Here is a 26429-nt window from a genome sequence, read left to right as displayed (position 1 = left end):
CACCGGCAACCCGCAGAACAGGAGCCGGGTCAGGAGAATATTTACCACTCAGTTTTCGTACTTTTTTCCAGACTGCACTCATAGAGGAAGCAGAGGTGATGGTGGAGACATAATCTCGCCAGCAAGTGCGTTTAGCGTCACGGATGACACGGCGAGCGATCGCACGCTTCTGTTTAAAATCAAGGAGTCGCTCTGTGGTTCTATTGTACCGGTACCTGCCCCATGCAGCGCGTTTCAAACGTACTGCACGAGCACAAGCAGGAGACCACCAAGGCACGCATTTCTGAGAATGCCTGCCCGAAGTTTGGGGTATAGAATGAGAAGCTGCGGTGAAAACGGAGGACGAGAAGAGGTGTAAAAGCTCATCGATGGAGGACGAAGAAGGAACCTCTTTAAAAACAGTCAGGTGTGAGTAAAGGTTCCAATTTGCCCGATTAAATTGCCAGCGTGGGGTGCGAAGAGGTGGCGAATATGAAGGGGAAGTAAGAATGATTGGGAAATGATCACTGTCATGTAAGTCCGGGAGAACAGACCAAGTAAAGTCTAATGCGGCGGAGGAAGAGCAAACTGAGAGATCGATGCAAGAGAGAGTATGAGTCCGAGGATCAAAATGGGTGTGAGTACCTGTATTTAAAACATGGAGGGGGTGGGTGGCAAGAAAAGCCTCTAACTGAATTCCACGGGAATCACAGTGAGACCCTCCCCAGAGGAAATGGTGGGCATTAAAATCACCAAGTAACAGAATCGGTGGCGGTAATGACGAAACAAGGAAGGCAAAATCCGGAATAGATAATGCCCGAGAAGGAGAGAGATATAAAGAACAGAGCGTATACCACCTATGTAAGTGGATACGGGCTGCTGTGTAATGCAGCGAAGTATGAACAAATAGCTGATGGTACGGAATATCAGTGCGGAGAAGAAGGGCACTTTCATTAAAGGTCCCATCAGGAAAAGGATCTGAAGAATACAATAAATTATAGCCTGAGATGTGAGAAATAACAGCAGAGTGTAATTTTGGTTCCTGTAAGCAAACACCAACAGGGGCAAACTGGGAGAGTAACATCTGAAGCTCACCCCGATTACCCCTGAGGCCGCGTATATTCCACTGTAAAAAGGCCATGATTGGCAATGATAAAGATACTTGAAATCCGCAGGTAAGGGTTCCTACGGACTAGAAGGGTTAGAAAAGTCCACATGCGGAGGCAGTGGAAAATGTTCAAGCAGCGAAGGAACGGTGCGCTGTGAAGAAAGGAGTTGCGCAGATGGAGCAGAGGAGATAGGAAGAGCGGAAGGTGGATCAGTGTCCATTGATGGTTTGGTCTCTGCAATATATTCAGAGATTGCTTCAAGTGTTTCGGAATTCAGAGATGTCGTATGGGAGACAATATTGGGAATGGTAGGGGGAGGATGAGTAAAGATTGGAACTGTATTGGACTGTACCAAGGTAGGGGGGGGCGAAAGGGTGGAGGGAACTGGAGAAGCGTGGCAGGGGATAGAAGAGACAGGAACCTGGGAGGTGGCAGAAGAGGAAGAAACTTGGGAGGGAACAGGGGAGGAAGGTACATTACGAGGAGGAGGGTGAACCTCTGCACTTGTAACTGAGCCAGTGAGAGGGGAAGAACTAGGGACAGAGACAGGGAGGGTAAAATGAGGAGGTGGAAGATGGGTAGGAGGTGTTACCGGACCTTTTTTTGACTTTTGAGAAGTAGAGGGACGATTGGGAAGAGGTGTCGTACGAGGTCTCGTCGATACTGAGGCTTGTAAGAGAGAACTCGAAGAAGCGAGATTAGACTGAGGCGTTGAAGTAGGGACGTCTGAGCCGAGGACAGCAAAAGGATTAGATACAGGAGTGATTATGGGAGAGGTAACCACAGAGGTGGGTGTAGAAGATGGGATACCAGAAGTGGGGGGACGTTTTGAAACACGGGAATAAGAAACACGTGGGAGTCTCCCTTGGAGGCGGAGATGAGAAACTGCCATGGCATAAGGGAGACCTTCTGTCTCTTTGAGGTAACGGATTTCCCGCTCGTTTAAATAGACCTGACAACGGCGAGAGTACGAAGGGTGAGCCTCATGACAGTTAAGGCAAGAGGGAGATCGATTGCAAGACGTATTAGAATGGTCATCGGCACCACAGACTGGGCATTCGGCGATAGATCTGCAATATTTCGCTGGATGGCCAAATCGCCAGCAATTTCTACACTGTTGTGGTGTAGGGATCACCTTTCGAACTTGTAACCGATGTCCTGCTATATAAACGGAGGATGGGAGTTCTCGGCTGTCAAAAGTTAAACGAGCCACATTGCCAGGGTATCGTCTCCGCCCACGGGCAGGAAGAACATAAGTGTCTACCTTGAGGATTGGGAGATCTTGGAGTTCCAGCTGTTCTAGAATGTCGGTGCCACATGTCTGGAAATTTTGTTGAACTATGGTATGGGGCAGAATAACGGTACCACTACAAGAATTGAGGGAATGATGTTTTTCAAGGGTGACAGGAACAGTATCTATATGGGAAAGACGAGAGAGCTCACGAGCCTGGGTAGCATTCTGTACGGTAATGATGCGCGTACCGCTCTTAAGAGCATGAAAAGAAATATCTTTACCAACATGGCGTAGGAGTGCCTTGCCAATACTATGGTCAGAAAGATAGGCAGTAGAGGAAGTTGGTCGTAAAGTGAAGAATTTAGTCCACTGTTCAGTCTGAAACTGAGCGTGGAAAGGTAGTGAAGGACGTGTCGATCGTTTCTGAGAAGAACGAGAAGGTGAAGGTGGAGAAGTATCATCAGCAGGTAATTGTCGTTGACGTTTAGGCGTGGGACCAGAGTTGGTCCGACGTGGAACGGGTCGGCGATTTGAAAATTGCCGCACAGTAGAGGGAGAGGCCGGAAGCATAGTCAGAGGAGAGCGAAGGTCTGATAAATCGAAGGAGTCAGTCGAGGCCTCAGTACCTGAAGCGGGTGAGGAAACAGCACCGGCAATAGGTACAGAGGCATGAGGAATGTCTGAAGAGTGGTCCAAAGACGAGGCGGGGTCAGAACGGGGTGCGGTATCAAGAAGGGGCCCGGGGGTACCAGGTTCATGGACTAGGGCTGCCATGGTTAGGTTACTTCTTTCTTTTTGTTTTTAAGAAAAAAAAAGAAAGAAGAAAAGAAAATAAAAATAAAAAAAAGAAAAAAAAAGGGGGGACCGGGGAGGGATAGTTCCTAGGAGGGATGAAAGGGCCAGAAATCTCCCTCCGCGCCCAAGAGGACTCGACACCGCTAGTAGCGCAGATGCAGCATGGAACCCATGCCATACCCTACCCTTCATGCCAGTAAACCAGCAATCTGGGATAGCAACCTCACATCTGCCGAGCTACCTCGGTGGACAAAAGAAAGGGCGGCCGGATATCCGCCACAAAGCATACCTCCTTCAGCCACCACCCCCGGAATCCGAAAGGTGGCTTCCAGAGCTACACCCGTCGCCCAAAAGACACCCAAAGCTACTCCGGGATACCGGAGAGGGATCGGGACATCCCTAGGCAATCCAGATTCCACGGCAAACTACGCCACCGCCAAGAAACCTCAACGGAATGGGATGGACCCCGGTGTCCTTTCTCCTACCCAGGAACTAGCGCGCCTGTGGGAGAAATCCCAAAGGACAAAAAGAGGAAGGGCAAAAGGGAGGAGTGGGGAGGAGGAGGAGGAAAGGAAAAAGGGGAGGATGGGGAGGATGGGATAGGGGAGGGGAGATTGGGGGGTAATTAGGTTCGGTCTGAGGAAGAAGACCGATAGGTCTAATTCCTCAGACCAAGAGCCTCTTCACCACGCCAAGGAGCCCCCCTTGAAGAGGAATGTGCTTTTGTTATTATGTAATCCATGAGTAAGCAACAAATATTTAATTTTAATTTCATAGTTACTAACCTCTGACACATATCTGCAACATGTTCTTGAAGAAGTGATGACTGGGATGCTCTTAATACCTGTGTAAGTGGAGGGTTGTGGGCCAGTGTGGTCATACCCAGGTGTAGCACTAAGCCAAGGATACCACCAACACTTAACATTCCTCTAGAAACATTATAAACTTATATTACAAAATGTTGTTAAAGGCAATGGAGGATCTATTACCCTGGCAATAACAATATAGAAATTAACACGCGACGAGCATTATAAAATAAAAGTACGGTGATGCCTCTCATTAATGGACCAATAGGCGAAGAGGGTGTACAATAATGCCAATTCTTCACAATTCCCGAATTATGAAATTAATATTTCACAATCATCTGGTTGTCTTTTGAAGTAGCGGACTTGATCTAGTGATGCATACTCTATGTAATTTACAGTAATCTTATTTACCTTTTTCGTGGTGGAGAGAAGGGGTGTAAATTGCTGTGATTGATAGTGGTGATTCAGAAAAACTTTTATTCTGAGTCAGAGGAGCTGTATAGCTTTTCTACCGGACAAGTGTCAGAATTAGAGAATTTGGCCCTATACTTCAGAAGAAAACTGGATATTATCACTATGAATAAAATGTGGAATTATGAACTTTTGTCCATTATGTTTGATAACTAGAGTGATTGGCCATTTTTTGTCCGAAACTGCTGAAATCTGTTAATGGGAAGTTTTACTGTAAGTAATAATTAAGAAAACTCACAAGTAGACGGAAACATAATAAAAAGAGATATTTCAATCTCCGAGATCATCATCTTCACTACTGAAGATTTCGGATGGAGATCAAAATAGCCTCTTTTTACACTTTGTCTACACATAGGTTTTCTCAATTCACTTACTAGCATTTACTACACTTTGATGTACAAAAGATCCTTGAATAACACAGTAGTTACAATCCTAAAAACCCTATTTCAAAAACTCAGTTTTGCATGTTATACAAAATCTTATCATTAGATAAGGAGATAGTTGTGTTGCTCAGCTAAGCAGGAGATGACTGTGAGTCATTTGTTTTATTAGCTGACACCATTCATACACTTCATTGTTGAATTTTCTTGTTTATGTTAGTGACAAGAAATAATGTCTTCCTTAAATTCCTTGTTCTCTTGTTTGTTGATAAAGAAGTGTTAGGAGATAGTAATGTGACTACTGAACAGAAAACACCTACGAGTCCTCTGTTATGTCTTACCAGCCAACAGCTGTGGGTTGGTCATCTGTTGAGGTTAAGAGGGTCACTACAGCATATGCCATATTGAGCCAGAAGTCAGCAACTGGTTTTACCTAGGTCGTATAATTCGTTGAATGGAAAAGTTTTCGAGCCTACCCAACTTCTTAAAACATTCATGGTGTGCTACTCAAGTTTTCAGGCACGCTAAGGAAATTTCTGTGGCAAAATTTTAAGCATTATAACATAAATGTGTTGTTCAAGTTAGATACAGTAGACTGTATCTAAGTATTATATGGTAACCTTCAAGCTTTCATCATAGTACTCTACATGACCCCCTTTCCCCGCCACCACCAAGAAACATCTGACATAGCAACTCTGAGGTGTTTTCTTGGATGTTTGTTATCATTTTATTGGGTGGTGCTTGGTATCAATAGACAGTATAGAAGGCATATTACTGAAGTAGAGATAATTTCAGTCAGTTTCAGGATCGGAAGCACCATAATTGGCGTTTGATGATACACAAATAACCCACACATAGGAGAGGGTGCGACTTTGTAAATGGTCCAAGCCAGACCGACACATCATTGTATGCTTCCTTCTCCTATGTGCGGGTTATTGTGTATTGTTCCAGGCATGGTATTGTGCCTTTTTGTTATTTATTTTGGCATTTGATGATGTTTCCCAAGGAAGGGTAAAGCTCCTTCTACCCCACCCAGTCTGTTACAGGGGTTTTTACTAGGTCTACTTCAATTATTGGGATGCCCTAAACCATAATCAAACATTCTTCAAAATATTTTATTGGAGACATTGGGTAACATTCAAATTTTTTGTGATGATGATGGTGGATTCAAAGTGGAGGGGCAACTGCAGGATAGGAAATTATTATTATTATTATATTCAAAAAAGAAGCACTAAGCCACAAGGACTATACAGCGCTGCAGGGCAGGAAGGAAGCGAGGGTATCAGGTGGCAAAAGGGAGATGGATGAGTAATAGGTTACGGATAACAGCGGGGCAGTGGATGGTGAAAAGGTAAAGGGCAGCAAGAGACTGAACTAGAAATGGCTGAGGGGAGTGCGAAAAGTATCATCAGAGTTTGTGGAGTAAATCAGTCGTTGTCAAGAAGTCAATGAGAGAGTCAGGATTAAAGGAGGGTCCATCAGCAAGAAGGGAAGGTAAAGAGAGAGTAGTAGAATGAAGACGACGCTGGAGGTAAATTCTGCGTGCTCGTTGATAGAGAGGGCAGTCTAACAGAATGTGGCTAATCGATACTGGAACTTGACACTGCTCACAGAGAGGAACAGGGTGCCTCTCCATGAGATACCCATGAGCAAGACGAGTGTGGCCAATGCGAAGGCAGGAGAGAGTGGTCTCCCAACCTCGGCACTGATGAAAAGAAGACGGCCAGTAACCTATGCTCGGTTTAATAGAATGAAGTTTGTTACCGAGCAGAGTTGACCAACGTTGTTGCCAACGGGTGCGAAGGTGGGTAGCTATTGCAGCAAAATAGTCCAGAAATGGAACACATCGATAGGAAATCGGTAGGTCATGTACTGCTGACCCCGCAGCAGTGTCTGCCTGTTCATTGCCCTGTACGTCGACATGACCAGGGACCCAACAAAAAACAATATCTTTATGTTTGGTAGAGATACGGCATAGCCAAAGTTGGATAAGGAGAACTAGGGGATGAGATGTATCAAATTTTCGTATAGCCTGTAGAGCACTAAGGGAGTCTGAGACTACTACAAATGATGACACAGGCATAGATGCGATACGAATAAGTGCTGCAAGAATGGCATACAGTTCAGCAGTAAAAATGCTAGCTGAAGATAGTAAATGCCCCCGCACGACGCTGTCCGGAAACACTGCTGCGAATCCGATGCCGTCTGAAGACTTAGAGCCATCTGTGTACACAGCGGTGGCATGAGAATGGGAGTGGAAGTGATCAAGAAAAAGAGAGCGGGAAGCCACCGTAGGCAGTTGAGCTTTCAAGCAAGGGAGTGAGAAAGAACAGACCCGAAAAGCTGGAACTTCCCAGGGGGGTAGGGAAAAGTGAGGTGCTACATGAACATATAAAGGTGGTAACTGAAGGGAAGACAAGAGTGAATGTAGGCGAAGAGAAAAGGGACGGAGCAAACAGGGGGCAGCGAACGAATAAAGAATGTCTACTAATATCGGTGACCATTCTATAAATGGAAGGACTGTGTAGATCGTGAGAGAGTACATAGTAGTGAAGGCAATGGGCATCACGGCGATCAGACAAGGATGGAACATTCGCTTCTGTATAGAGGCTCTCAACAGGGGAAGAGCGAAAAGCACCAAGGCACAAACGTAATCCTTGGTGATGGATAGAGTTAAGGCTAGAGAGAGTAGCAGGAGAGGCCGCGGAATAAATCTGGTCACCATAATCGAGTTTCGATAAAACGAGGGCTGAATGTAGGCGAAGCAGAGTTCGACGATCAGCTCCCCAGGAAAGATGAGCAAGGGTTTTAAGAAGGTTTAGCCGGCTGTGACAAGTTGCCTTCAGAGAGGTAATGTGAGGTTTCCAGGATAACCGACGGTCAAAGAGAAGGCCTAGAAACCTGACTGTATCACGTTCGGGGATACAGGAGCCATAGAGATACAAAGGATGATCGGAGATAACAGAGCGTCTAGTGAAAGTAATTTGGTGAGTTTTGGTACTTGAAAATTTAAACCCATGCGTGGTGGCCCAAGTGGAAACATGGTCGACCTCATGCTGGAGAGAAACTGCAATAAGATGACAGTCAGCGCCTGCACAAGCAATAGCGAAGTCATCAACATAGAGTGATGACCAAATATTGGGTGGAAGAACAGAGGCCAAATCATTTATAGCAAGGAGAAAAAGTGTTGTGCTTAGAACACATCCCTGAGGGACACCTTCAGCTTGGACGAAGTTCGGGGAAAGAACATTATTGACTCGAACACGGAAATGTCTGTCAGTTAAAAAGTTCTTAAGGAAGGATGGTAGATTGCCTCGGAGGCCTAAGGAATGGGCCTGGGCCAAAATATTATACCTCCAAGTTGTGTCATATGCCTTCTCAAGGTCAAAAAATATGGCAATAACTGAGTGATTATTCGCAAAGGCATTACGAACATACGTATCCAAGCGTAGTAAGGGGTCTATGGTAGAACGACCCTTACGAAAGCCATATTGACTAGCGGAGAGACTGTTGTGTCTCTCTAAATACCACATTAAACGTCGATTTACGAGACGTTCCATCACTTTGCAAACTGCACTAGTAAGAGCGATGGGGCGATAGTGGAAGGCATCATGTCCTGTAGTACCCGGTTTGCGGAAAGGGAGAACAATGGCAGATTTCCACAGCTGGGGAAGAACTCCTTGTGCCCAAATAAGATTGAAGAGGTGTAAGAGGACTACAAGGGCTGACCGATGTAAATGTTGTAACATACGAATATGAATGTCGTCAGGCCCAGCTGCCAATGATCGGCAAGCTGAGAGCGTTGCCTCCAGTTCTTGAAGTGTAAAAGGCACATTATACTGTTCTTCTCTGAGAGAAGAAAAGTCCAAGGGTACTAACTCTCTGGCAGACTTTGAGGAAAGAAACGAGGGGCATAGATGGAGCCCTCGGGAAATACGGACCAGATGTGTGCCAAGTTCAATGGCAACGTCGAGAGGGTTTGCTACATCAACACCAGCGACCCATAGAACAGGAGCCGGGTCAGGAGAGTATTTACCACTCAATTTCCTCACTTTTTTCCAGACTGCACTCATAGAAGAAACAGAGGTGATGGTGGAAACATAGTCTCGCCAACAAGTGCGTTTAGCTTCACGGATGACACGGCGAGCGATCGCACGTTTCTGCTTAAAATCAAGAAGTCTCTCAGCGGTTCTATTGTACCGGTACCTGCCCCATGCAGCACGTTTCAAACGTACTGCACGAGCACAAGCAGGAGACCACCAAGGCACGCACTTCTGAGAATGCCTGCCTGAGGTTTGGGGTATAGAATGAGAAGCTGCGGTATAAACTGACGTCGAGAAGACGTGTAGGAGCTCATCAATGGAGGATGAAGAAGGAACCTCACTAAAAGCAGTGAGGTGTGAGTAAAGATCCCAATTTGCCCGATCAAATTGCCAGCGAGGGCTACGGAAAGGTGGTGAATAGGAAGGAGAAGTAAGAATGATCGGAAAATGATCGCTATCATGTAAGTCTGGTAGAACAGACCAGGTGAAGTCTAGTGCAGTGGAGGAAGAGCAGACTGATAGATCGATGCAAGAGAGAGTATGAGTACGAGGATCAAAATGGGTGGGAGTACCCGTATTTAAAACATGGAGGGGGTGAGAGGCGAGAAAAGCCTCCAACTGGATGCCACGTGAGTCACAATGAGACCCCCCCCCAGAGGAAATGGTGGGCATTAAAATCACCAAGTAACAGAAGTGGTGGTGGTAAGGATGAAACAAGAAAGGCAAAGTCTGGGATAGAAAATGCCCGAGAAGGAGAGAGATATAAAGAACATATTGTAAACCACTTATTCAAGTGGATACGGGCTGCAGTGTAATGCAGCGAGGTATGGACAAATAGTTGACAGTACGGAATATCATTGCGTAGAAGAAGGGCACTTTCATTAAAGGTCCCATCTGAGAAAGGATCCGAAGAATACAATAAATTATAGCCTGAGATAGGTTGGAAAACAGCCGAGTGTAATTTTGGTTCTTGTAAGCAAGCACCAACAGGGGAAAACCTGGAAAGCAACATCTGAAGCTCACCCGGATTACCCCTGAGGCCGCGGATATTCCACTGTAAATAGGCCATGATTGGCGATGAAGAAAATACCAGGAATCTGTAGGTAAAGGCACCTACGGACTAGAGGGGTTAGAAAAGTCAACGTGTGGTGGCATTGGAAGACGTTCAAGTAGCGAAGGAACGGAGCGTTGCAAAGAATGGGGTTGTGAAGATGGAGGAGAGGGAAGAGAAGGAACAGGAAGTGAATCAGTGTCCATTGAAGGTTTAGTCTCTGCAATATATTCTGAAATGGCTTCAAGTGTTTCTGAATTCAAAGATGTATGGGAGACCATATTGGAGATAGAAGGAGGAGGGTGAGTAAAGATTGGGACAGTAATGGACTGTACCAAAGTAGAGGGGGAGGGAAGAGTGTAAGGGACTGGAGATGAAGTGTGGGGGGGGACAGAAGAGGCAGAAACCTGGGAGGTGGCAGAAGAGGGAGAAACTTGGGAGGGGACGGGGGTGGAAGGCATAGTACGAGGAGGAGGGTGAATCTCCACACTTGTAATAGAGCCAGAGAGAGGGGAAGAACTAGGTACAGAGACTGGAAAGGTAAAGTGTGGAGGTGGAAGAAGGGAAGGAAGGGGCAAAGAAGATTTGAGCAATGTGGATTTTTTGGACTTCTGAGTAGAGGGGCGATTGGTATTAGGTGTCGTACGAGGTCTTGTCGATACTGGGGCTTGTGAGGAAGGACGCGAAGATGTGAGAACAGACTGAGTTGTAGTCGGGATGTCAGAGCCAAGGACAGCAAAAGGATTAGATGCCGTAGTGGCTATGGGAGGGGTAACAACAGAGGAGGCTGCAGAAGATGGGACCCCAGAAATAGGGGGATGTTTGGAAACACGAGAATAAGAAACACGGGGTAGTCTCCCTTGGAGGCGGAGATGAGTAACTGCCATAGCATAAGGGAGACCTTCTGCCTCTTTGAGGCAACGGATTTCACGTTCATTTAAGTAGACCTGGCAACGGCGGGAGTACGAAGGGTGAGCTTCATTACAATTAAGGCAAGATGGAGGTTGACTGCAAGATGTATTAGAATGGTCGTCGGCACCACAGACTGGGCATTCGGCCATAGATCTGCAATATTTCGCTGGGTGACCAAAACGCCAGCAATTTCTACATTGTTGCGGTGTAGGTATCACCTTTCAAACTTGTAACCGATGTCCCGCGACATATACAGAGGACGGGAGTTCTCGGCTGTCAAAAGTTAAACGAGCCACATTGCAAGGGTAACGTCTCCGCCCCCGGGCAGGAAGGATATAAGTGTCTACTTTGAGGATTGGGAGATCCTGGAGTTCCAGCTGTTCAAAAATGTCATTGCCACATGACTGGAAATTCTGTTGGACTATGGTATGGGGCAGAATGACAGTACCACTACAAGAATTGAGAGAAAGATGTTTTTCAATAGTGATAGGAGTAGTATCGATATTCGAAAGGAGAGAAAGATCATGAGCTTGGGTAGCATTCTGGACAGTGACGATGCGCATACCGCTCTTGAGAGCATGAAATGAAATATCTCTACCAACATGACGCAGGAGCGCTTTGCCAATACACTATGGTCAGAAAGGTAGGCAGAAGAAGTCGGTCTTAAAGTAAAGAATTTAGTCCATTGTGTGGTCCGAAACTGAGCGTGGAGAGGGAGTGCTTGACGTGTCGGTCTTTTCCGAGTAGAATGGGAAGGTAATGAAGGAGCATCATCAGGAGATTGATGTTGGCGTTTAGGAGTAGGACCGGAGTTGGTCCGGCGTGAAATGGGCGGGCGATTCGAAAATTGCCGTACCGTAGAGGGAGAAACCGGAAGCATAGTCAAAGGAGAGCGGAGTTCAGACAAATCGAAGGAGTCAGTCGAAGCCCCGGTACCTGAAGCGGGTGAGGAAACAGCACCAGCAAGAGGTACAGGGGCATCAGGAGTGTCTGAAGAGTGGTCTAAACACAAGGAAGGGTCAGAATGGGGTGCGGTATCAAGAAGGGGCCCGGGGGTAGTGGGTTCATGGACTAGGGCTGCCATGGTTAGGTTACTCCTTTGCTTTTTGTTTTTAAGAAAAAAAAAGAAAGAAGAAAAGAAAATAAAAATAAAAAAAAGAATAAAAAAAGGGGGGAGCAGGGAGGAATAGTTCCCAGGAGGAATGAAAGGGCCGGAAATCTCCCTTCGCGCCCAAGAGGACCTCAGCACCGCTAGTAGCGCAGATGCAGCATGGAACCCGTGCCATACCCTACCCTTCATGTCAGTAAACCAGCAATCCGGGATAGCAACCTCACATCTGCCGAGCTACCTCGGTGGACAAAAGAGAGGGCGGCCGGATATCCGCCACAAAGCATACCTCCTTCGGCCACCACCCCCGGAATCCAAAAGGTGGCTTCCAGAGATACACCCGTCGCCTGAAAGACACCCAAAGCTACTCCGGGATACCGGAGAGGGATCGGGACATCCCCAGGCAATCCAGATTCCACGGCAAACTACGCCACCGCCAAGAACCTCAACGGAATGGGTTGGACCCCGGTGTCCTTTCCCCTACCTAGGAACTAGCGCGCCTGTGGGAGAAATCCCAAAGGCCAAAAAGAGGAAGGGCAAAAGGGAGGGGTGAGGAGGAGGAATGGAAAAAGGGGAGGGGAGAATGGGGGGTAATTAGGTTTGGTCCGAGGAAGAAGACCGACAGGGCTAATTCCTCAGACCAAGAGCCTCTTCACCACGCCAAGGAGCCCCCCTTGAAGAGGCACGATAGGAAAGGCCTGAGGAAATGATTAATAAACAGAGGATTTGTTACTTTAGTGGCTGGAATGCATAGTGTTTATCCCAGACTCGTTTTTAATATGGAATTTGTTGATTTTGTGTAAAATCGGCCAAATTAATGATTTGTGTGCACTTTGTAGAGTAGTTCTGATAGCTGAATGGGCACTTTCTTGTGCTCAACTACAGAAGTCATACTAGTGAAATAGCTAAGATATCACAAATTTTGCATTTATGGTATCATTACCTTCAGAAAAGAGATTCTCTACCATTTCAGAAAAAAGTTTATACTTCTTATTTTCTTATAAATTGTGACACTGTCAGCAATTAATTTCTTGGGTCTTGACAGTGAAAGGGTTAACCCTTTGATTGTTTCGGTCATATATATACATCTTACAAGCCAATGTGTTGGACGTATATATACTCAAAAATTCTAGCGGCTTCAAATCAAGCGGGAGAAAGCTGGTAGGTCCACATGTGAGAGAATGGGTCTGTGTTGTCAGTGTGCACTGTATAAAAAAATCCTGCAGCATGTAGTGCACAAGAAAAAACTCCATGTTTTTGGATTAAAGCGCCGACTTTGAGGTGTATTTTCATATAGTATTTATGACTGTATTCTCATTTTCTTGGTCTCATTTGACAGAATGGAAAACATATTACAGAAATAGAGATGATTTTGATTGGTTTTACTATGAAAAGAACCTTGAAATGGAGCTCAAAGTAGGGGAAATGTTTGATTTTTGCAGATGTTCAAGAGTAAACAAATGACATCATTATCCAATAAATGTCCAACTAGCCATTCTAATATGCAGTCATGAATGGGTTGACATTATTTATACAATTATTACAATATTGCAGTAGTCTGCATCACAGTAAATCTTCTATTTTTTGTTTGAATAAAAATTCAAAATAGAAAGCAAGAGTAATATCAGAGGGGCCTGGAGACGTGACTGATGAACAAAGAAAATGTTATTTTACAGCCAGGAATGTCTGCATTATTTATTCTGGACCCTATTTTGAAATTGGCATATTTTTTAATTTGCGTGAAATTGGCCAAATTGCCAATTTCTAACCACTTTACTGGGTAGTTGAAATCAGTAAATGGGCAGTTTCTTGTACTTAATCGATAGAACAAATGGAGTTGTAAAGAAACAGCTATGAGTTTGGTCGACTGGAACAATGGAATTAGCTGAAAATAGGGCTCAAAGTGGGTGAAATCGTCGATTCATAAATGTCGCCGGGGTCACTAACTTAATGAGAGTGTAATTCCGTAAGTTTTCCATCAAATTTCATACTTTTAGTGTCATTACCATCGGGAAAAGATTCTCTATCATTTCCTAAGATTTTTTTTTTTTTTCAAATATTTTGCGACACCAGGAGACCCCTCAGGATTGGGGGTTGCGACAGTCGAAGGGTTTAACTAGCAGAAATATAAAAGTTTTGATGATTTTCCTGAGGATGGGTTAGGCCCCCTACACCTGTCTGTTTTATGGAATTTTACAAAGTCTGATAAAATTACTGAGACACTGTGCATGGAGCATCTACAGTGTTTCTTTAGGTTAGTTCTAATAGTAGAATGGGCGATTCCTGTGTTCAGTTGACAGAACAGAAGTCACACTAGCAAAATCCTTAAGATATGGTCAAAATAAGCAGTTGAAATGGCATAAAATAGGACTCAAATTGGGCAAAACTGTATAAATTGTACCCAGATTGGAAACTTTGTGACTGTGTAATTTATTAAGTTTTCATCACAATTCATATTTTTGGTGTCAATAACTTCAGAAAAAGATTCTATATCATTTCAGAATAAAAAAGTGGACAATGAGCAATATTAATTTCAGGGGTCTGGACAGGGAAAGAGTTAATGCCATTATTAGAAACTTAAAAACAATAAAAAAGAAAATTGCTGTGCAGGGCCCTGCTTTACGGCGCTTCGCTTTACGCCATTCCGCTAATATGGACATTTCAAATTATGACCAAAACTCGCTATACGGCTCCCCCCGCCTGACTTTCTAATGGGATCACCGTGCCCCACCTGGTTTGTTTATATTCTCCATAAGTACTGTGTCTCTCCGTTATATCTGAAAACTTTCCAAAATTTCAAGTGTTTTTAAAAGAGTTATTTCATACTTTAGATATACTCTTATAATTATACAGTGGTACCTCAGGATACGAACTTAATTCGTTCCAAAAGGCTGTTCGAGTGCCGATACCGAACGAATTTGTTCACATAAGGAATAATGTAAATTAGATTAATCTGTTTCAGACTCTCAAAAATACACTTACAAAAGCACTTACATAAATACACTTACATAATTGTTTGAGTTTTGAGCTGTTCGTATCCTGAGGTACCACTGTACTTATGTATACCTCTACCTAAATAAACTTACAAACTGTGCTGGCATGCAGGTATGCATTAAAATCACTAAGAGTGTCTCATTTCTCAAGAAGCCATATGAATAACAATACTAATAATAATAATAAAATAATATTCAATAATAATCACTGAGGCACATTAAATGTCATATACATTGGACCCTCGAGTTTCGTAAGCCTTGCACTTCGTAAATTTTGCCTTTCAAAAACTTTTTTCATCAAAATACAGCTTAGCAGTTTGTAATTGCCACACCATTTGTCAGTCGTCAGGAACGCGTACGAGTGGCCTCCCAGTGTGTACGCCACACAAAGGCGCCCCACACACCATTCCCAGTCAATGTGGCATTGTTTAGTGGCGAGTGACCATCACCCCACGCGTTCATAATGATACGTTTCGTAATATTCCATTCTTTTGTGCTTGCAACTGCTAAATAAGCCACCATGAGCCCAAAGAAAGCTTCTAGTGTTAACCCTTTGATAATGAAGGCAAGAGACATGATAGAATTCAAGAAAGAACACACCAGCTAGGGTACTTCCCCACACACACCAGCCAGGGTACTTCCCCACACACACAATTTGATTTGAGTGGGACTTGCGCATGAGTGAATAGAATTATCAAAGCTTATTGCTTGGGAAGCATTGAAAATTGGGTTGGACAAATATTCTGTTAGTGGGATGGTTTGTGAAGGACCTGCCTAGTATGGGCAAGCAGGTCTGCTGCAATGTTCCTGCTTATGTTCTTATGTACACCAGCCAGGGTACTTCCCCACACACACCAGCCAGGGCACTTCCCCACACACACACCAGCCAGGGCACTTCCCCACACACACACCAGACAGGGTACTTCCCCACACAAACCAGCCAGGGTACTTCCCACACACGATTTGATTCGAGTGGAACTTGCACACGAGTGAATAAAATTATCAAAGCTTATTTCTTGGGGAGCATTGAAAACTGGGTTGGGCAAATACTCTGTGGGATAGTTTGTGAAGAACCTCTCTAGTAAGGGCCAACAGGCCTGCTGCAGTGTTCCTGCTTTCTTATGTTCTCATGTATACCAGCTGAGGAAATTGCTTCAGAGGAAGAGGAAGAGAGGGGGAAGAAGGTGCCTTCTTCAAAGATTAAGGACATTTGTGCAAAGTTGAGTGAGGTGCAAACATTTGTGGAGGAACATCACCTTAACCCTCTCCCCTCCTCCCATCTTCCATACACCAACAAGAGTCTTCAATAAAGACAATTGTGATGTTATTATTGTTTTATACTTGATGTCTCATTGTTTTCTGTATGTAAATCTATATGTAAAAAAAAATATTTTTTTTGTTAATACTTTTAGGTGTCTGGAACGGATTAATTGCATTTACATTATTTCTTATGGGGAAAGTGGTTTCACCATTCGTAAATTTTGCCTTTTGTCAGACTCTCTGGAACAGATTAATTATGAAATTTGAGGGTCCACTGTATTACATTAACTCCTTCAGGGTCGCCAGGCCCTCTCCTAAACTTGTTCTTAGGGTCGGAAATTTTTCAACAAAAGAAAATAAAAAAATCCTTGATAGAGAATCTTTTGCCGATCATAATGACACCAAACGTATGAAATTTGATGGAAAACTTACAGAATTATGCTCTCGTGAAGTTAGCGGTCTTGACGATGTTTACGCATCGGCGATTTCGTCCACTTTGAGCCCTATTATCGATCAATTCCAATGTATCAGTCGACAAAAACCATACCTATTTCGCTAGAACTCCATTTTGTCTATCAAATAAGTACAAGAAACCACCCATTTACCAATTTCAGCTAACCAATAACATGGTCAGAAATTGGCAATTTTGCCAATTTCACACAAATTTCAAAAGATGACAATTTCCAAATAGGGTCCAGAATAAACAAGACAGACATTCCTGGCACTAAAATAACATTTCTTCTGTTGATTACTCACGTCCCCAGGACTCTGCTACATTTCTTCTGCTTTCCACTTCGAATTTTTATTCTCACAAAGAATAGAAGATTTATGTAATGCAGACTACTGCATTCGTGTAGAAATGGTATAAATAATATCAGCGCATTTGTGAAAGAATATTAGATTCACCAATTGTCGTGTATTGGACGCGTGGCATGATTTGTTTACCTTTGAACTTTGGCAAAAATCGAACATTTCTGCTACTTTGAGCTCAATTTTAAGGTACTTTTCATTGTGAAACCAATCAAAATCATCTCAATTTCTATAATATGTCTTCCATTCTATAAAATGAGACCAGGAAAACTAGAATACAACCATAAATAGCATACGAAAATACACTGCAAAGTCGCTGTTTTAAACCAAAAACACGGTCGGAGTTTTTTTTCTCATTATGCACAGTGTGCTGCAGGATTTTTTTTTTATACTGCACACACTGACCACATAGACCCATTTTTTCATATGTAGGCCTACCAGCTTTCTCTCGCTAGATTTGAAGGCACTAGAATTTATGCGTACTAGTACGGCACCAACCCTGGCGTGCAAGCCGTACTAGTACGGCACCAACCCTGAAAGGGTTAATATACACATCTTCATTAATCCATCTATGATATTTTTTCAAAATTGTATAATAAACATGCTATGTAACATATAAACATGACAAATATACCCCACAGTAGAATGAATTAACATGAAATGTGGTAGCCAGGCGACTTGTAGAAGTGACGGCGAGAATAATGTTTTCTCTGGTCCAACATCAGAGAAAATGGGTACACTACAATATTACTGGGGGTAACTGTAGAAAATTATTCCTTACGTATGCCTTCAATCAGAGAGTCATTTCTTCTAAAATTAGTGTTACATGAGAATGGGAGTGCTGCTCTTTATTTATTCTACTGTATCAATGTGGAGAAAACTTGTACACTATGTAAAGTGTTTGTATTATGTTATAATACAAACGTGCATGAACCAAAACCAGATGCGTTCGCCTGGTTTGTTTACATAACTCTGCATCTATCCTCTTTCAAGTGCTTATTTTCTCTCCCTCTTATTTATTTGTTTCATCTCGTTTACTCACCTCTGACCCTACAATAAGACTACAAATATTTTAAGGCGAGTAATGAGTGAACTGTATATGCATTTTATCGCTCTGGGATGCTTTAAATGTCATAGCATATTATGTGTGGGTGGGGTGACCTGGTATGGTAGGTATGGTAGCCTGGCTGGTTACCATACATACCACACTTGATTTCTTATAGTATTTATATGCATTTATAAGTGGAAAAAAAAAGGGAGTTCCACTTTACAGAGATTTCCACTTTATGGCGGCAGCCTGGAACCTAACCTGCCATATAAGTGGGGCCCTACTGTATAGTAAAAGTTTTGAACAAAATGCTATTCATCTTAAGTCTCTACAGATTACTGCATGTTGTGTAAATACAGTAATTTTGAAATAGAGATTAGTATCTGTATTTGTACATTTATGTTTTCATAATAACTAGATTACCATTGTTGAGTCATACCAGTTATGCATAATATATAGTGGAACCTCGACTTACGAGTTTAATCCATTCCGTGACCTAGCTCATAACTCAATTTGCTCGTACAGTGGAACCTCGAGTTTCTGCCGTAATCCGTTCCAGAAGCTCAGCCGAAACTCAAATTGTTAGAAAGTCAAAACAATATTTCCTATAAATATTCACAAAAAATTAATTTTTTAAAGAATAAATATAGTTTTACATACAGAAAACAATGAGAAATAAATATAAATAAATATAAACATTACATACCTTTATTGAAGACTCTTGTTGGCTTATAGAAGACAGGGAGGAGGAGAGTTTGTTTGGAAACAGGACAAGATACTCCTTCAATATGATGCTAATATCAACTCTATGGCTTATTTATCTATCACAATTGATCTAATATGACATAAACAATATTAATAATATAGATATATACTCTAGAATGAATAAAACATGTCATTACGTATGTCATGAGTGGTGGTGGTGGTGGTGGTGGTGGTGGTGGTGGTGGTGTTGGGTTATAAGGGCCACTGGCAGCATAAGCCATATAGTGGTGGTTCCACTGTTTATTTATTTATTTATTTATTTAGAAATTTTAGCATACATACAGAGGTACAAAAAAATACAGGTAAGAGCAGCATGCCAAAGCCACTTATATGCATAGCATTACGGGCTGGCTTAAAATTAACTTAAGATTAACTAAGCAATGATGAAATCAGTGATAAGACATTATTGTAAAACAGATAACTATAAAGCACAAATGAGTATTACAAAGACAGGTCATATGGTTGCATGCATTGCTGTTCATTCAGTAGAATGGAGTATTCTGTTAGGTAGTGTATTTAAAAAAATAACAAAGTTAGATTAGGTCCTAGGTTTAACATTTATGTGATATAATTGTGAGTAACATTTTGGATATACAATTTATAAGGTTCAGTTATTCAGTATTTATTTGGTTTTGAGTGAGTAAGTGAACTTTGAGAAGAGACTTGAATTTATAAACAGGTAGTGTTTCTTTTATATTTACAGGTAATGAATTCCAGATTTTAGGGCCTTTTATGTGCATTGAGTTTTTGCATAGCGTGAGATGGACACGAGGAACATCAAAGAGTGATCTGTGCCTTGTGTTATGGTCATGTGTTCTGTTCAGGTTGGCAAGGAGATGTTTGAGGGGAGGGTTAATATCAGAGTTAAGTGTTCTATGTATGTAATAGGTGCAATAATAAGTATGGATGTTTTGTATGGTGAGTAGGTTGAGTGTTTTGAATATTGGTGGAGTGTGTTGCCTGTAGTGAGAATTTGTTATCATTCTAACTGCAGCCTTTTGTTGGGTAATTAGTGGTCTGAGATGGTTAATTGTTGTTGAGCCCCATGCACAAATTCCATAGGTGAGATAGGGGTAAATAAAAGAGTGATAAAGGGGCAGGAGGGCTGACTGTGGAACACAGTACCGTATCTTCAATAGTATGCCTACAGTCTTGGAAATTTTCTTAGAAATTTGTTGTATATGTGTATGAAATTTGAGTCTATTATCGAGGTGGATTCCTAAGAATTTTCCCTCTGTTAGCTTTGTGATAGGTGATCCGTTTATCGTTATGTTAAGCGATACATCTGTAGCTCTGTTACCAAACTGAATGAAGTAGGTTTTGTTAATGTTTAGTGTAAGTTTGTTAGTCCTCATCCAGGTAGATATTTTCTGTAATTCGGTGTTTACAGTATTGGCTAGCGTGACTGGGCTCGGGTGAGAGAAGACGTATGTAGTGTCATCTGCAAAAAGTGTGGGTTTGAGTAATTGCGAAGCATTTGGTAGGTCATTTATGTATAGGAGAAAGAGAAGAGGGCCAAGGACACTTCCCTGTGGGACACCAACTGTAATTGGTTGTGCGGAAGAGCTTGCCCCATTTGCGTACACATATTGGCTTCTGTTGCTGAGGTAAGACTTGAGGTAGTTGAGGGAGTGCCCTCTAATACCATAGTGTGACAATTTTACGTGGAGCAAGTCATGGTCAACTGTATCAAAAGCTTTATGTAAGTCAATGAAGATCCCCAGTGGGACTTCTTTTTTCTCTATTGCAGTGTATATATGTTCTAGCATGTGTATAATAGCATCATTAGTATTTTTATTAGGCCTGAATCCAAATTGGCAGGGGTTGAGAATGTTTTGGGAGATGAGGTAGGAGTAGATTCGTTTATGAATTAATTTTTCGAAGATTTTTGAGAGAGGGTGTAAATTGGATATTGGCCTATAGTTATTCAACTCTGTTTGGTCTCCTCCTTTATGGATCGGGGTGACCCTTGCTATTTTGAGAACTGTAGGGAAGGTGGAGGATTCAATGGATTTGTTAAAGAGTGTTGCAATGATTGGTGATAGTACTTGTGATGCTTTTTTGTATATAAAGGGTGGTAAGGTATTTAAATCTCCTGCCTTGTTTTTCAGTGCGTTGATAATAAGGGAGACTTCGTATGGGTTAGTCGGAGCTAGGAACAGTGTGTTCGGGTAGTTGCCAGTGAGGTAGTCATTTGGTGGGGTATCTGAGCTTGGGATTTTATTGGCAAGGTTTTGACCTATAGTGGAGAAGAAATCATTGAGTCTGTTTGCTGTTTCTGTTGGTGGGAGTTGGGGTTCATCTGATTTTGCTAATTTTATTTCGCTATGTCGTGATATCTTTTTTGTTCCCAGAATTTCTGATAGGGTCTTCCAGGTCTTTTTTATATCACCTCGTAAGTTGGATAATCTGTTCTCATAATACAATTTTTTTGCCTTTCTTATCAGGCTGGTTAGGATTGACGAGTAACGTTTTGTTTGGTCTCTGGTTATGTGACCCATTCTGTACTGTTTTTCATATCGGTGTTTTGTATTTATGGATTTGAGAATGCTGGGTGTTAGCCAGGGACTGTTCAGTCTCTTAGCTGTCATCTGTTTAGTTTTTTTAGGACAGTGCTTGTTATAAAGGTATTGGGTCTTTTTTAGAAAATTATTAAAACATTCGTCAATATCTGTATAGATTTCTAGCTCAGTGTGCCAGTCAATGTTTGTTACTGCTGTTGTGAATTTATTAATGGCTGCCTCATTGTGAAGTCTGAAGGTGACTTTAGTAGTGTCTTGGGGTATTTTACCAAGAGTTGTTATGAGGAAAGTAGGGTAGTGGTCTGTGGTATTATCTGTAATTATGCCTGATTTTAAAGGGGATATGGTGTTGGTCCAGATGTGGTCAAGTAGGGAAACACTAGTCTCTGTAACTCTTGTAGGTTTTGTTACTGTTGGTAGCAACATGCAGTTACTCATTGTGTTTGTGAATTCAGTAATGTGTGGGTCCTGGTCTTGCAGGAGATTTATATTGAAGTCACCTGAGAGTAGTAAGTGATCTTTGTTCATGCGTGCATCAGTTATCATACTTCCTAGGTTTTGACTAAATTGGCTAATGTTTGATTGTGGAACTCTGTAGATGTTTATCACTGTGAGAGGTTTTTGTAGGTATTTGGATTTGAATTTAGCTATTATATATTCCCCATGTTCATCCCTTGTGCAAGTATTAGTGATACATTCTAGTTGGTCTGAGTAGTATATAGCAATGCCACCCCCTTGTTGGTCTGGCCTACAGTTGTGTATGGCTGTGTAACCAGGAATGGCATAGACATCTGTAGTATCAGGCTTTAGCCAGGTTTCAGTTAGTGTAATGATGGACATATTGGCATGCAAGGAATTTAGTAATGCTAGGTCATCATAATGCTTGCTTAAAGATCTGATATTGTAGTTAAAGATAGTTATGTTGTTGTTGGCTCTGAGAAGTGCCTTTGATTGTTCTGCTGTGTAGTAATTACAGTAACTGTTTGAATCATTTAAGTCATTAAATAAGAGGTTGGTATCAGGATCAATGCTTGTAATCATAAGATTTGTAGTGAATCTATAGTTAGAATTAAGTAAAAAATAAAGTAAATATTCTAAAGCTAAAAAAAAAATAGCACCTGAATTATTTAACAAATGTAAAAATAATGAGCTAAGGTAGCTTTTTAAAGCTAAAATAAAGGAGACAATATAAAAGGGACTAAAATAATTTGTGGTGAACAAATAAAGTGATGATCAAATAATGGAGCTTGGGAATATGATAGTAGGTAGTACTTTAAAGGTAATTCTTTAAAGTTAGAATTATAATATAAAATTATAATATAAAAGGGACTAATATAAGTTGTGGTGAACAATAAAGTGGTAATCAAATAAATGAGCTTTGGAGTATAATGGCAAAATAGTGAACTTATTAACTTTAGCACCTGAGAATAGCACCTTGATTATTTTAACAATTGTGAATATATGAGCTAAGGTAGTTATATAAAGCTAAAATAAAGGAAAAAAAAATATATAAGGGACTACAATTAAGTAATGGTAAACAAGTTAAATGGACAGATAGTCACTATGAAATAATATTGGTTTAGGAGTAAGATCTGATTTGTAATATTAAATAAGTTGAGCAGTTTATTGCACAATAAAAAGTTAAAAAAAAAAAAAAAAATGAGGTAGTTGGTACTAGCTAGCAAAAGATAGTTTTGGTACTTGCAAAAAAGTAATTGGAATATACACTAATTGCATACACAATGAAAAGTGACTAAAAAAACAAGTAGTGGTAAACAAAATTAAATGGACAGGTAAGAACAATGAATAATATTAATTTGGAGTAAGATTTGACTTGTAACATAAAATTATGAGCAATTAATAGCAGTAAGAAAGAAGTAAAAAAGTATTGGAGGTAGTTAGCATTAGCTTGTGATGAAAAAAATAATAAAAATAATAATGCACAATACAATAGTATATAAGTATTAAGGGCACTTATCTAATCTGTTACAGAAATGACAGCTTTTCTAAGGAAGGTAGAGAAATAGTGTTCGTTTGAGATAGTATATTGTTGTCCTGTTGATGTTTTCCTTACTACTATTTTCCCATCTCACGTGAAACACTGATGTATTTTGTTTTCCTGTTTAAGTTTTCTCAGCCTGAACAGAAGGTTTTGACGTTTTCTTGTTAGACACTCATTTATGTACACTCCATTTTTCATTGTAATTGCTGATTTAATTAGGTCCTTTCTTTTATCGTATGAATGAAGTCTGATCATTATACTGTGTTTACTTCCTGGTTTTCCTAACAAACGTGTTTCTTTGATTTCATTGTTTTGCACGATGACTTGTACATGGTCCCGTATTATCCTGACAGCAGTTTCTTTGCACTGAGCTTGTGTTATGTCACTTGGAATGTGTGGACTGTTTATTATAACTGCATCAGACAACTTATCTTGTTCAGTTTTGTCGTCTTGGAAATCAAGGTATTCATTTAGTCGAGTGTGCATGTTCTGATTCCAGTCCTTGATTGCTTCTTCAACCTTCATATTTATTGTAGTTATTTGTTCGGTGTGACTGGCTATAGCTGCTTTCAGAGTATTTTCTGTGTCAACACTTCCCGATGTAATCTTCTTCAAGGTTTTGGATCTTGTTCTCGAGGTTGGTTATCTTGGATTCTCGTCGCTCGAGTGTTGCTTTGATATCTTTGATTTCGTTTTCTAGAGCAACGATGTAGTCCTTGATATTGTCAGGAATAATCATACCTGAGTAATCATGGGTGAATCCTTTGAAGGGAGTGGAGTTGGAGGGGGAGTCAGCCATGTTTGTTGTTGTTGTTGTTGTTCCCTGGGTGGCGGCGGTGAGGGGGGTTGACGATACACCGGCGTCCTGCTGGGTAGACAAGTTGAGTTCTAGGGTCCTTGCTGTTATTCTTTTATTACTGATGTTGTTTCTTCTACGATATCCTTTCATAGTATCACTGAAGTAGATACTGTGTAGCAATGGAGAAGGCTTGTTTTCTCGGAGCTTGGGTTAAGTGGGTGTCTGGCAGCGGAGGCAGTGTTTGGGTTAGCAGGGCTGTCTTCCTTAGATCTTCTATTTTTGTCAAGATTTGGGTTACATTCTTAGTATTCTTGGGTCATTCTGTGGTCTACGTGGGTTCATGTAGTTGAACTTTCACTTAGGCCATCACAAGTTTTGATGAGCGATGTTTTTTGAGGAAGAAGAGCTGGTAGGATGCCGCTGCTGCCGCTGCCCAAATTTATTAATTCTTTACATATTCAGTATGTAAAGTGAACTGCATCCCTATTTACATGGCATAAATTGGCAAAGTATAGTGCATAGAGAACTTCTTTCAGGAATCCTTCTCTTAATCATTTGACATATAACATATGTACTTCTGTAGAACACGTATGTTGGTAAGCAAGGATTTCCTGTAGAACACATATGTTGGTAAGCAAGGATTTCCTGTAGAACACATATGTTGGTAAGCAAGGATTATCTGTATGACATGTTTGTTACTATGTTAAGTCCATAATTTTTGTAAAATGTCCATGCGCTTCACATAAGAACAGTGTTAACACGGTTAAGCAGTACAGTACTTACGTATGAACTGTTTCTGGCTCCAGTAATCTCTCAATGCATTCCTTAACAATGATAACAGCACCAAGCAGAGAGAGAATGACTGATGAAAATACTGCAAGGGCCTCGTATCTTAGGTACCCATAAGTGAAGGTAGGAGATGCTTGTTGACCTTCTGCCCATACACACACCAGACAGGTAATCAAACTGTACAAAGAAAATAAATATGTTATTATTTTTTTATTTTTTTTTTAATCATCACACTGGCTGATTCCCACCAAGGCAGGGTGGCCCGAAAAAGAAAAACTTTCACCATCATTCACTCCATCACTGTCTTGCCAGAAGGGTGCTTTACACTACAGTTTTTAAACTGCAACATTAACACCCCTCCTTCAGAGTGCAGGCACTGTACTTCCCATCTCCAGGACTCAAGTCCGGCCTGCCAGTTTCCCTGAACCCCTTCACAAATGTTACTTTGCTCACACTCCAACAGCACGTCAAGTATTAAAAACCATTTGTCTCCATTCACTCCTATCAAACATGCTCACGCATGCCTGCTGGAAGTCCAAGCCCCTCGCACACAAAACCTCCTTTACCCCCTCCCTCCAACCTTTCCTAGGCTGACCCCTACCCCGCCTTCCTTCCACTACAGACTGATACACTCTCGAAGTCACCCTGTTTCGCTCCATTCTCTCTACATGTCCGAACCACCTCAACAACCCTTCCTCAGCCCTCTGGACAAAAGTTTTGGTAATCCCGCACCTCCTCCTAACTTCCAAACTACGAATTCTCTGCATTATATTCACACCACACATTGCCCTCAGACATGACATCTCCACTGCCTCCAGCCTTCTCCTCGCTGCAACATTCATCACCCATGCTTCACACCCATATAAGAGCGTTGGTAAAACTATACTCTCATACATTCCCCTTTTTGCTTCCAAGGACAAAGTTCTTTGTCTCCACAGACTCCTAAGTGCACCACTCACCCTTTTCCCCTCATCAATTCTATGATTCACCTCATCTTTCATAGACCCATCCACTGACACATCCACTCCCAAATATCTGAATACATTCACCTCCTCCATACTCTCTCCCTCCAATCTGATGTCCAATCTTTCATCACCTAATCTTTTTATCCTCATAACCTTACTCTTTCCTGTATTCACCTTTAATTTTCTTCTTTTGCACACCCTACCAAATTCATCCACCAATCTCTGCAACTTTTCTTCAGAATCTCCCAAGAGCACAGTGTCATCAGCAAAGAGCAACTGTGACAACTCCCACTTTATGTGTGATTCTTTATCTTTTAACTCCACGCCTCTTGCCAAGACCCTCGCATTTACTTCTCTTACAACCCCATCTATAAATATATTAAACAACCATGGTGACATCACACATCCTTGTCTAAGGCCTACTTTTACTGGGAAATAATTTCCCTCTTTCCTACATACTCTAACTTGAGCCTCACTATCCTCGTAAAAACTCTTCACTGCTTTCAGTAACCTACCTCCTACACCATACACCTGCAACATCTGCCACATTGCCCCCCTGTCCACCCTGTCATACGCCTTTTACAAATC

The 26429-nt window shown here is 41.8% G+C and overlaps 1 protein-coding gene across 4 annotated transcripts in view; it reads right to left on the bottom strand.

Moving 5' to 3' along the window:
* Positions 1-26429, bottom strand: part of LOC128696468 (zinc transporter 6-like) — a 72387-nt gene that overhangs the window by 14822 nt on the left and 31136 nt on the right. For all 4 annotated transcript variants that reach the window (XM_070094691.1, XM_070094690.1, XM_070094693.1 and 1 more), the window contains 2 exons: positions 24871-25053; positions 3903-4046 (listed from right to left, as the gene is read on the bottom strand). In XM_070094691.1, the coding sequence (XP_069950792.1) occupies positions 3903-4046; positions 24871-25053 (327 nt within the window). The remainder of the gene's footprint in view (positions 1-3902; positions 4047-24870; positions 25054-26429) is intronic.

Source organism: Cherax quadricarinatus, chromosome 47 (assembly GCF_038502225.1).
Source record: "Cherax quadricarinatus isolate ZL_2023a chromosome 47, ASM3850222v1, whole genome shotgun sequence".
Classification (NCBI taxonomy): Eukaryota; Metazoa; Arthropoda; class Malacostraca; order Decapoda; family Parastacidae; genus Cherax; species Cherax quadricarinatus.
Note: the sequence above shows the minus strand (reverse complement) of the source record. Positions and strands in the feature narration are given on the sequence as shown.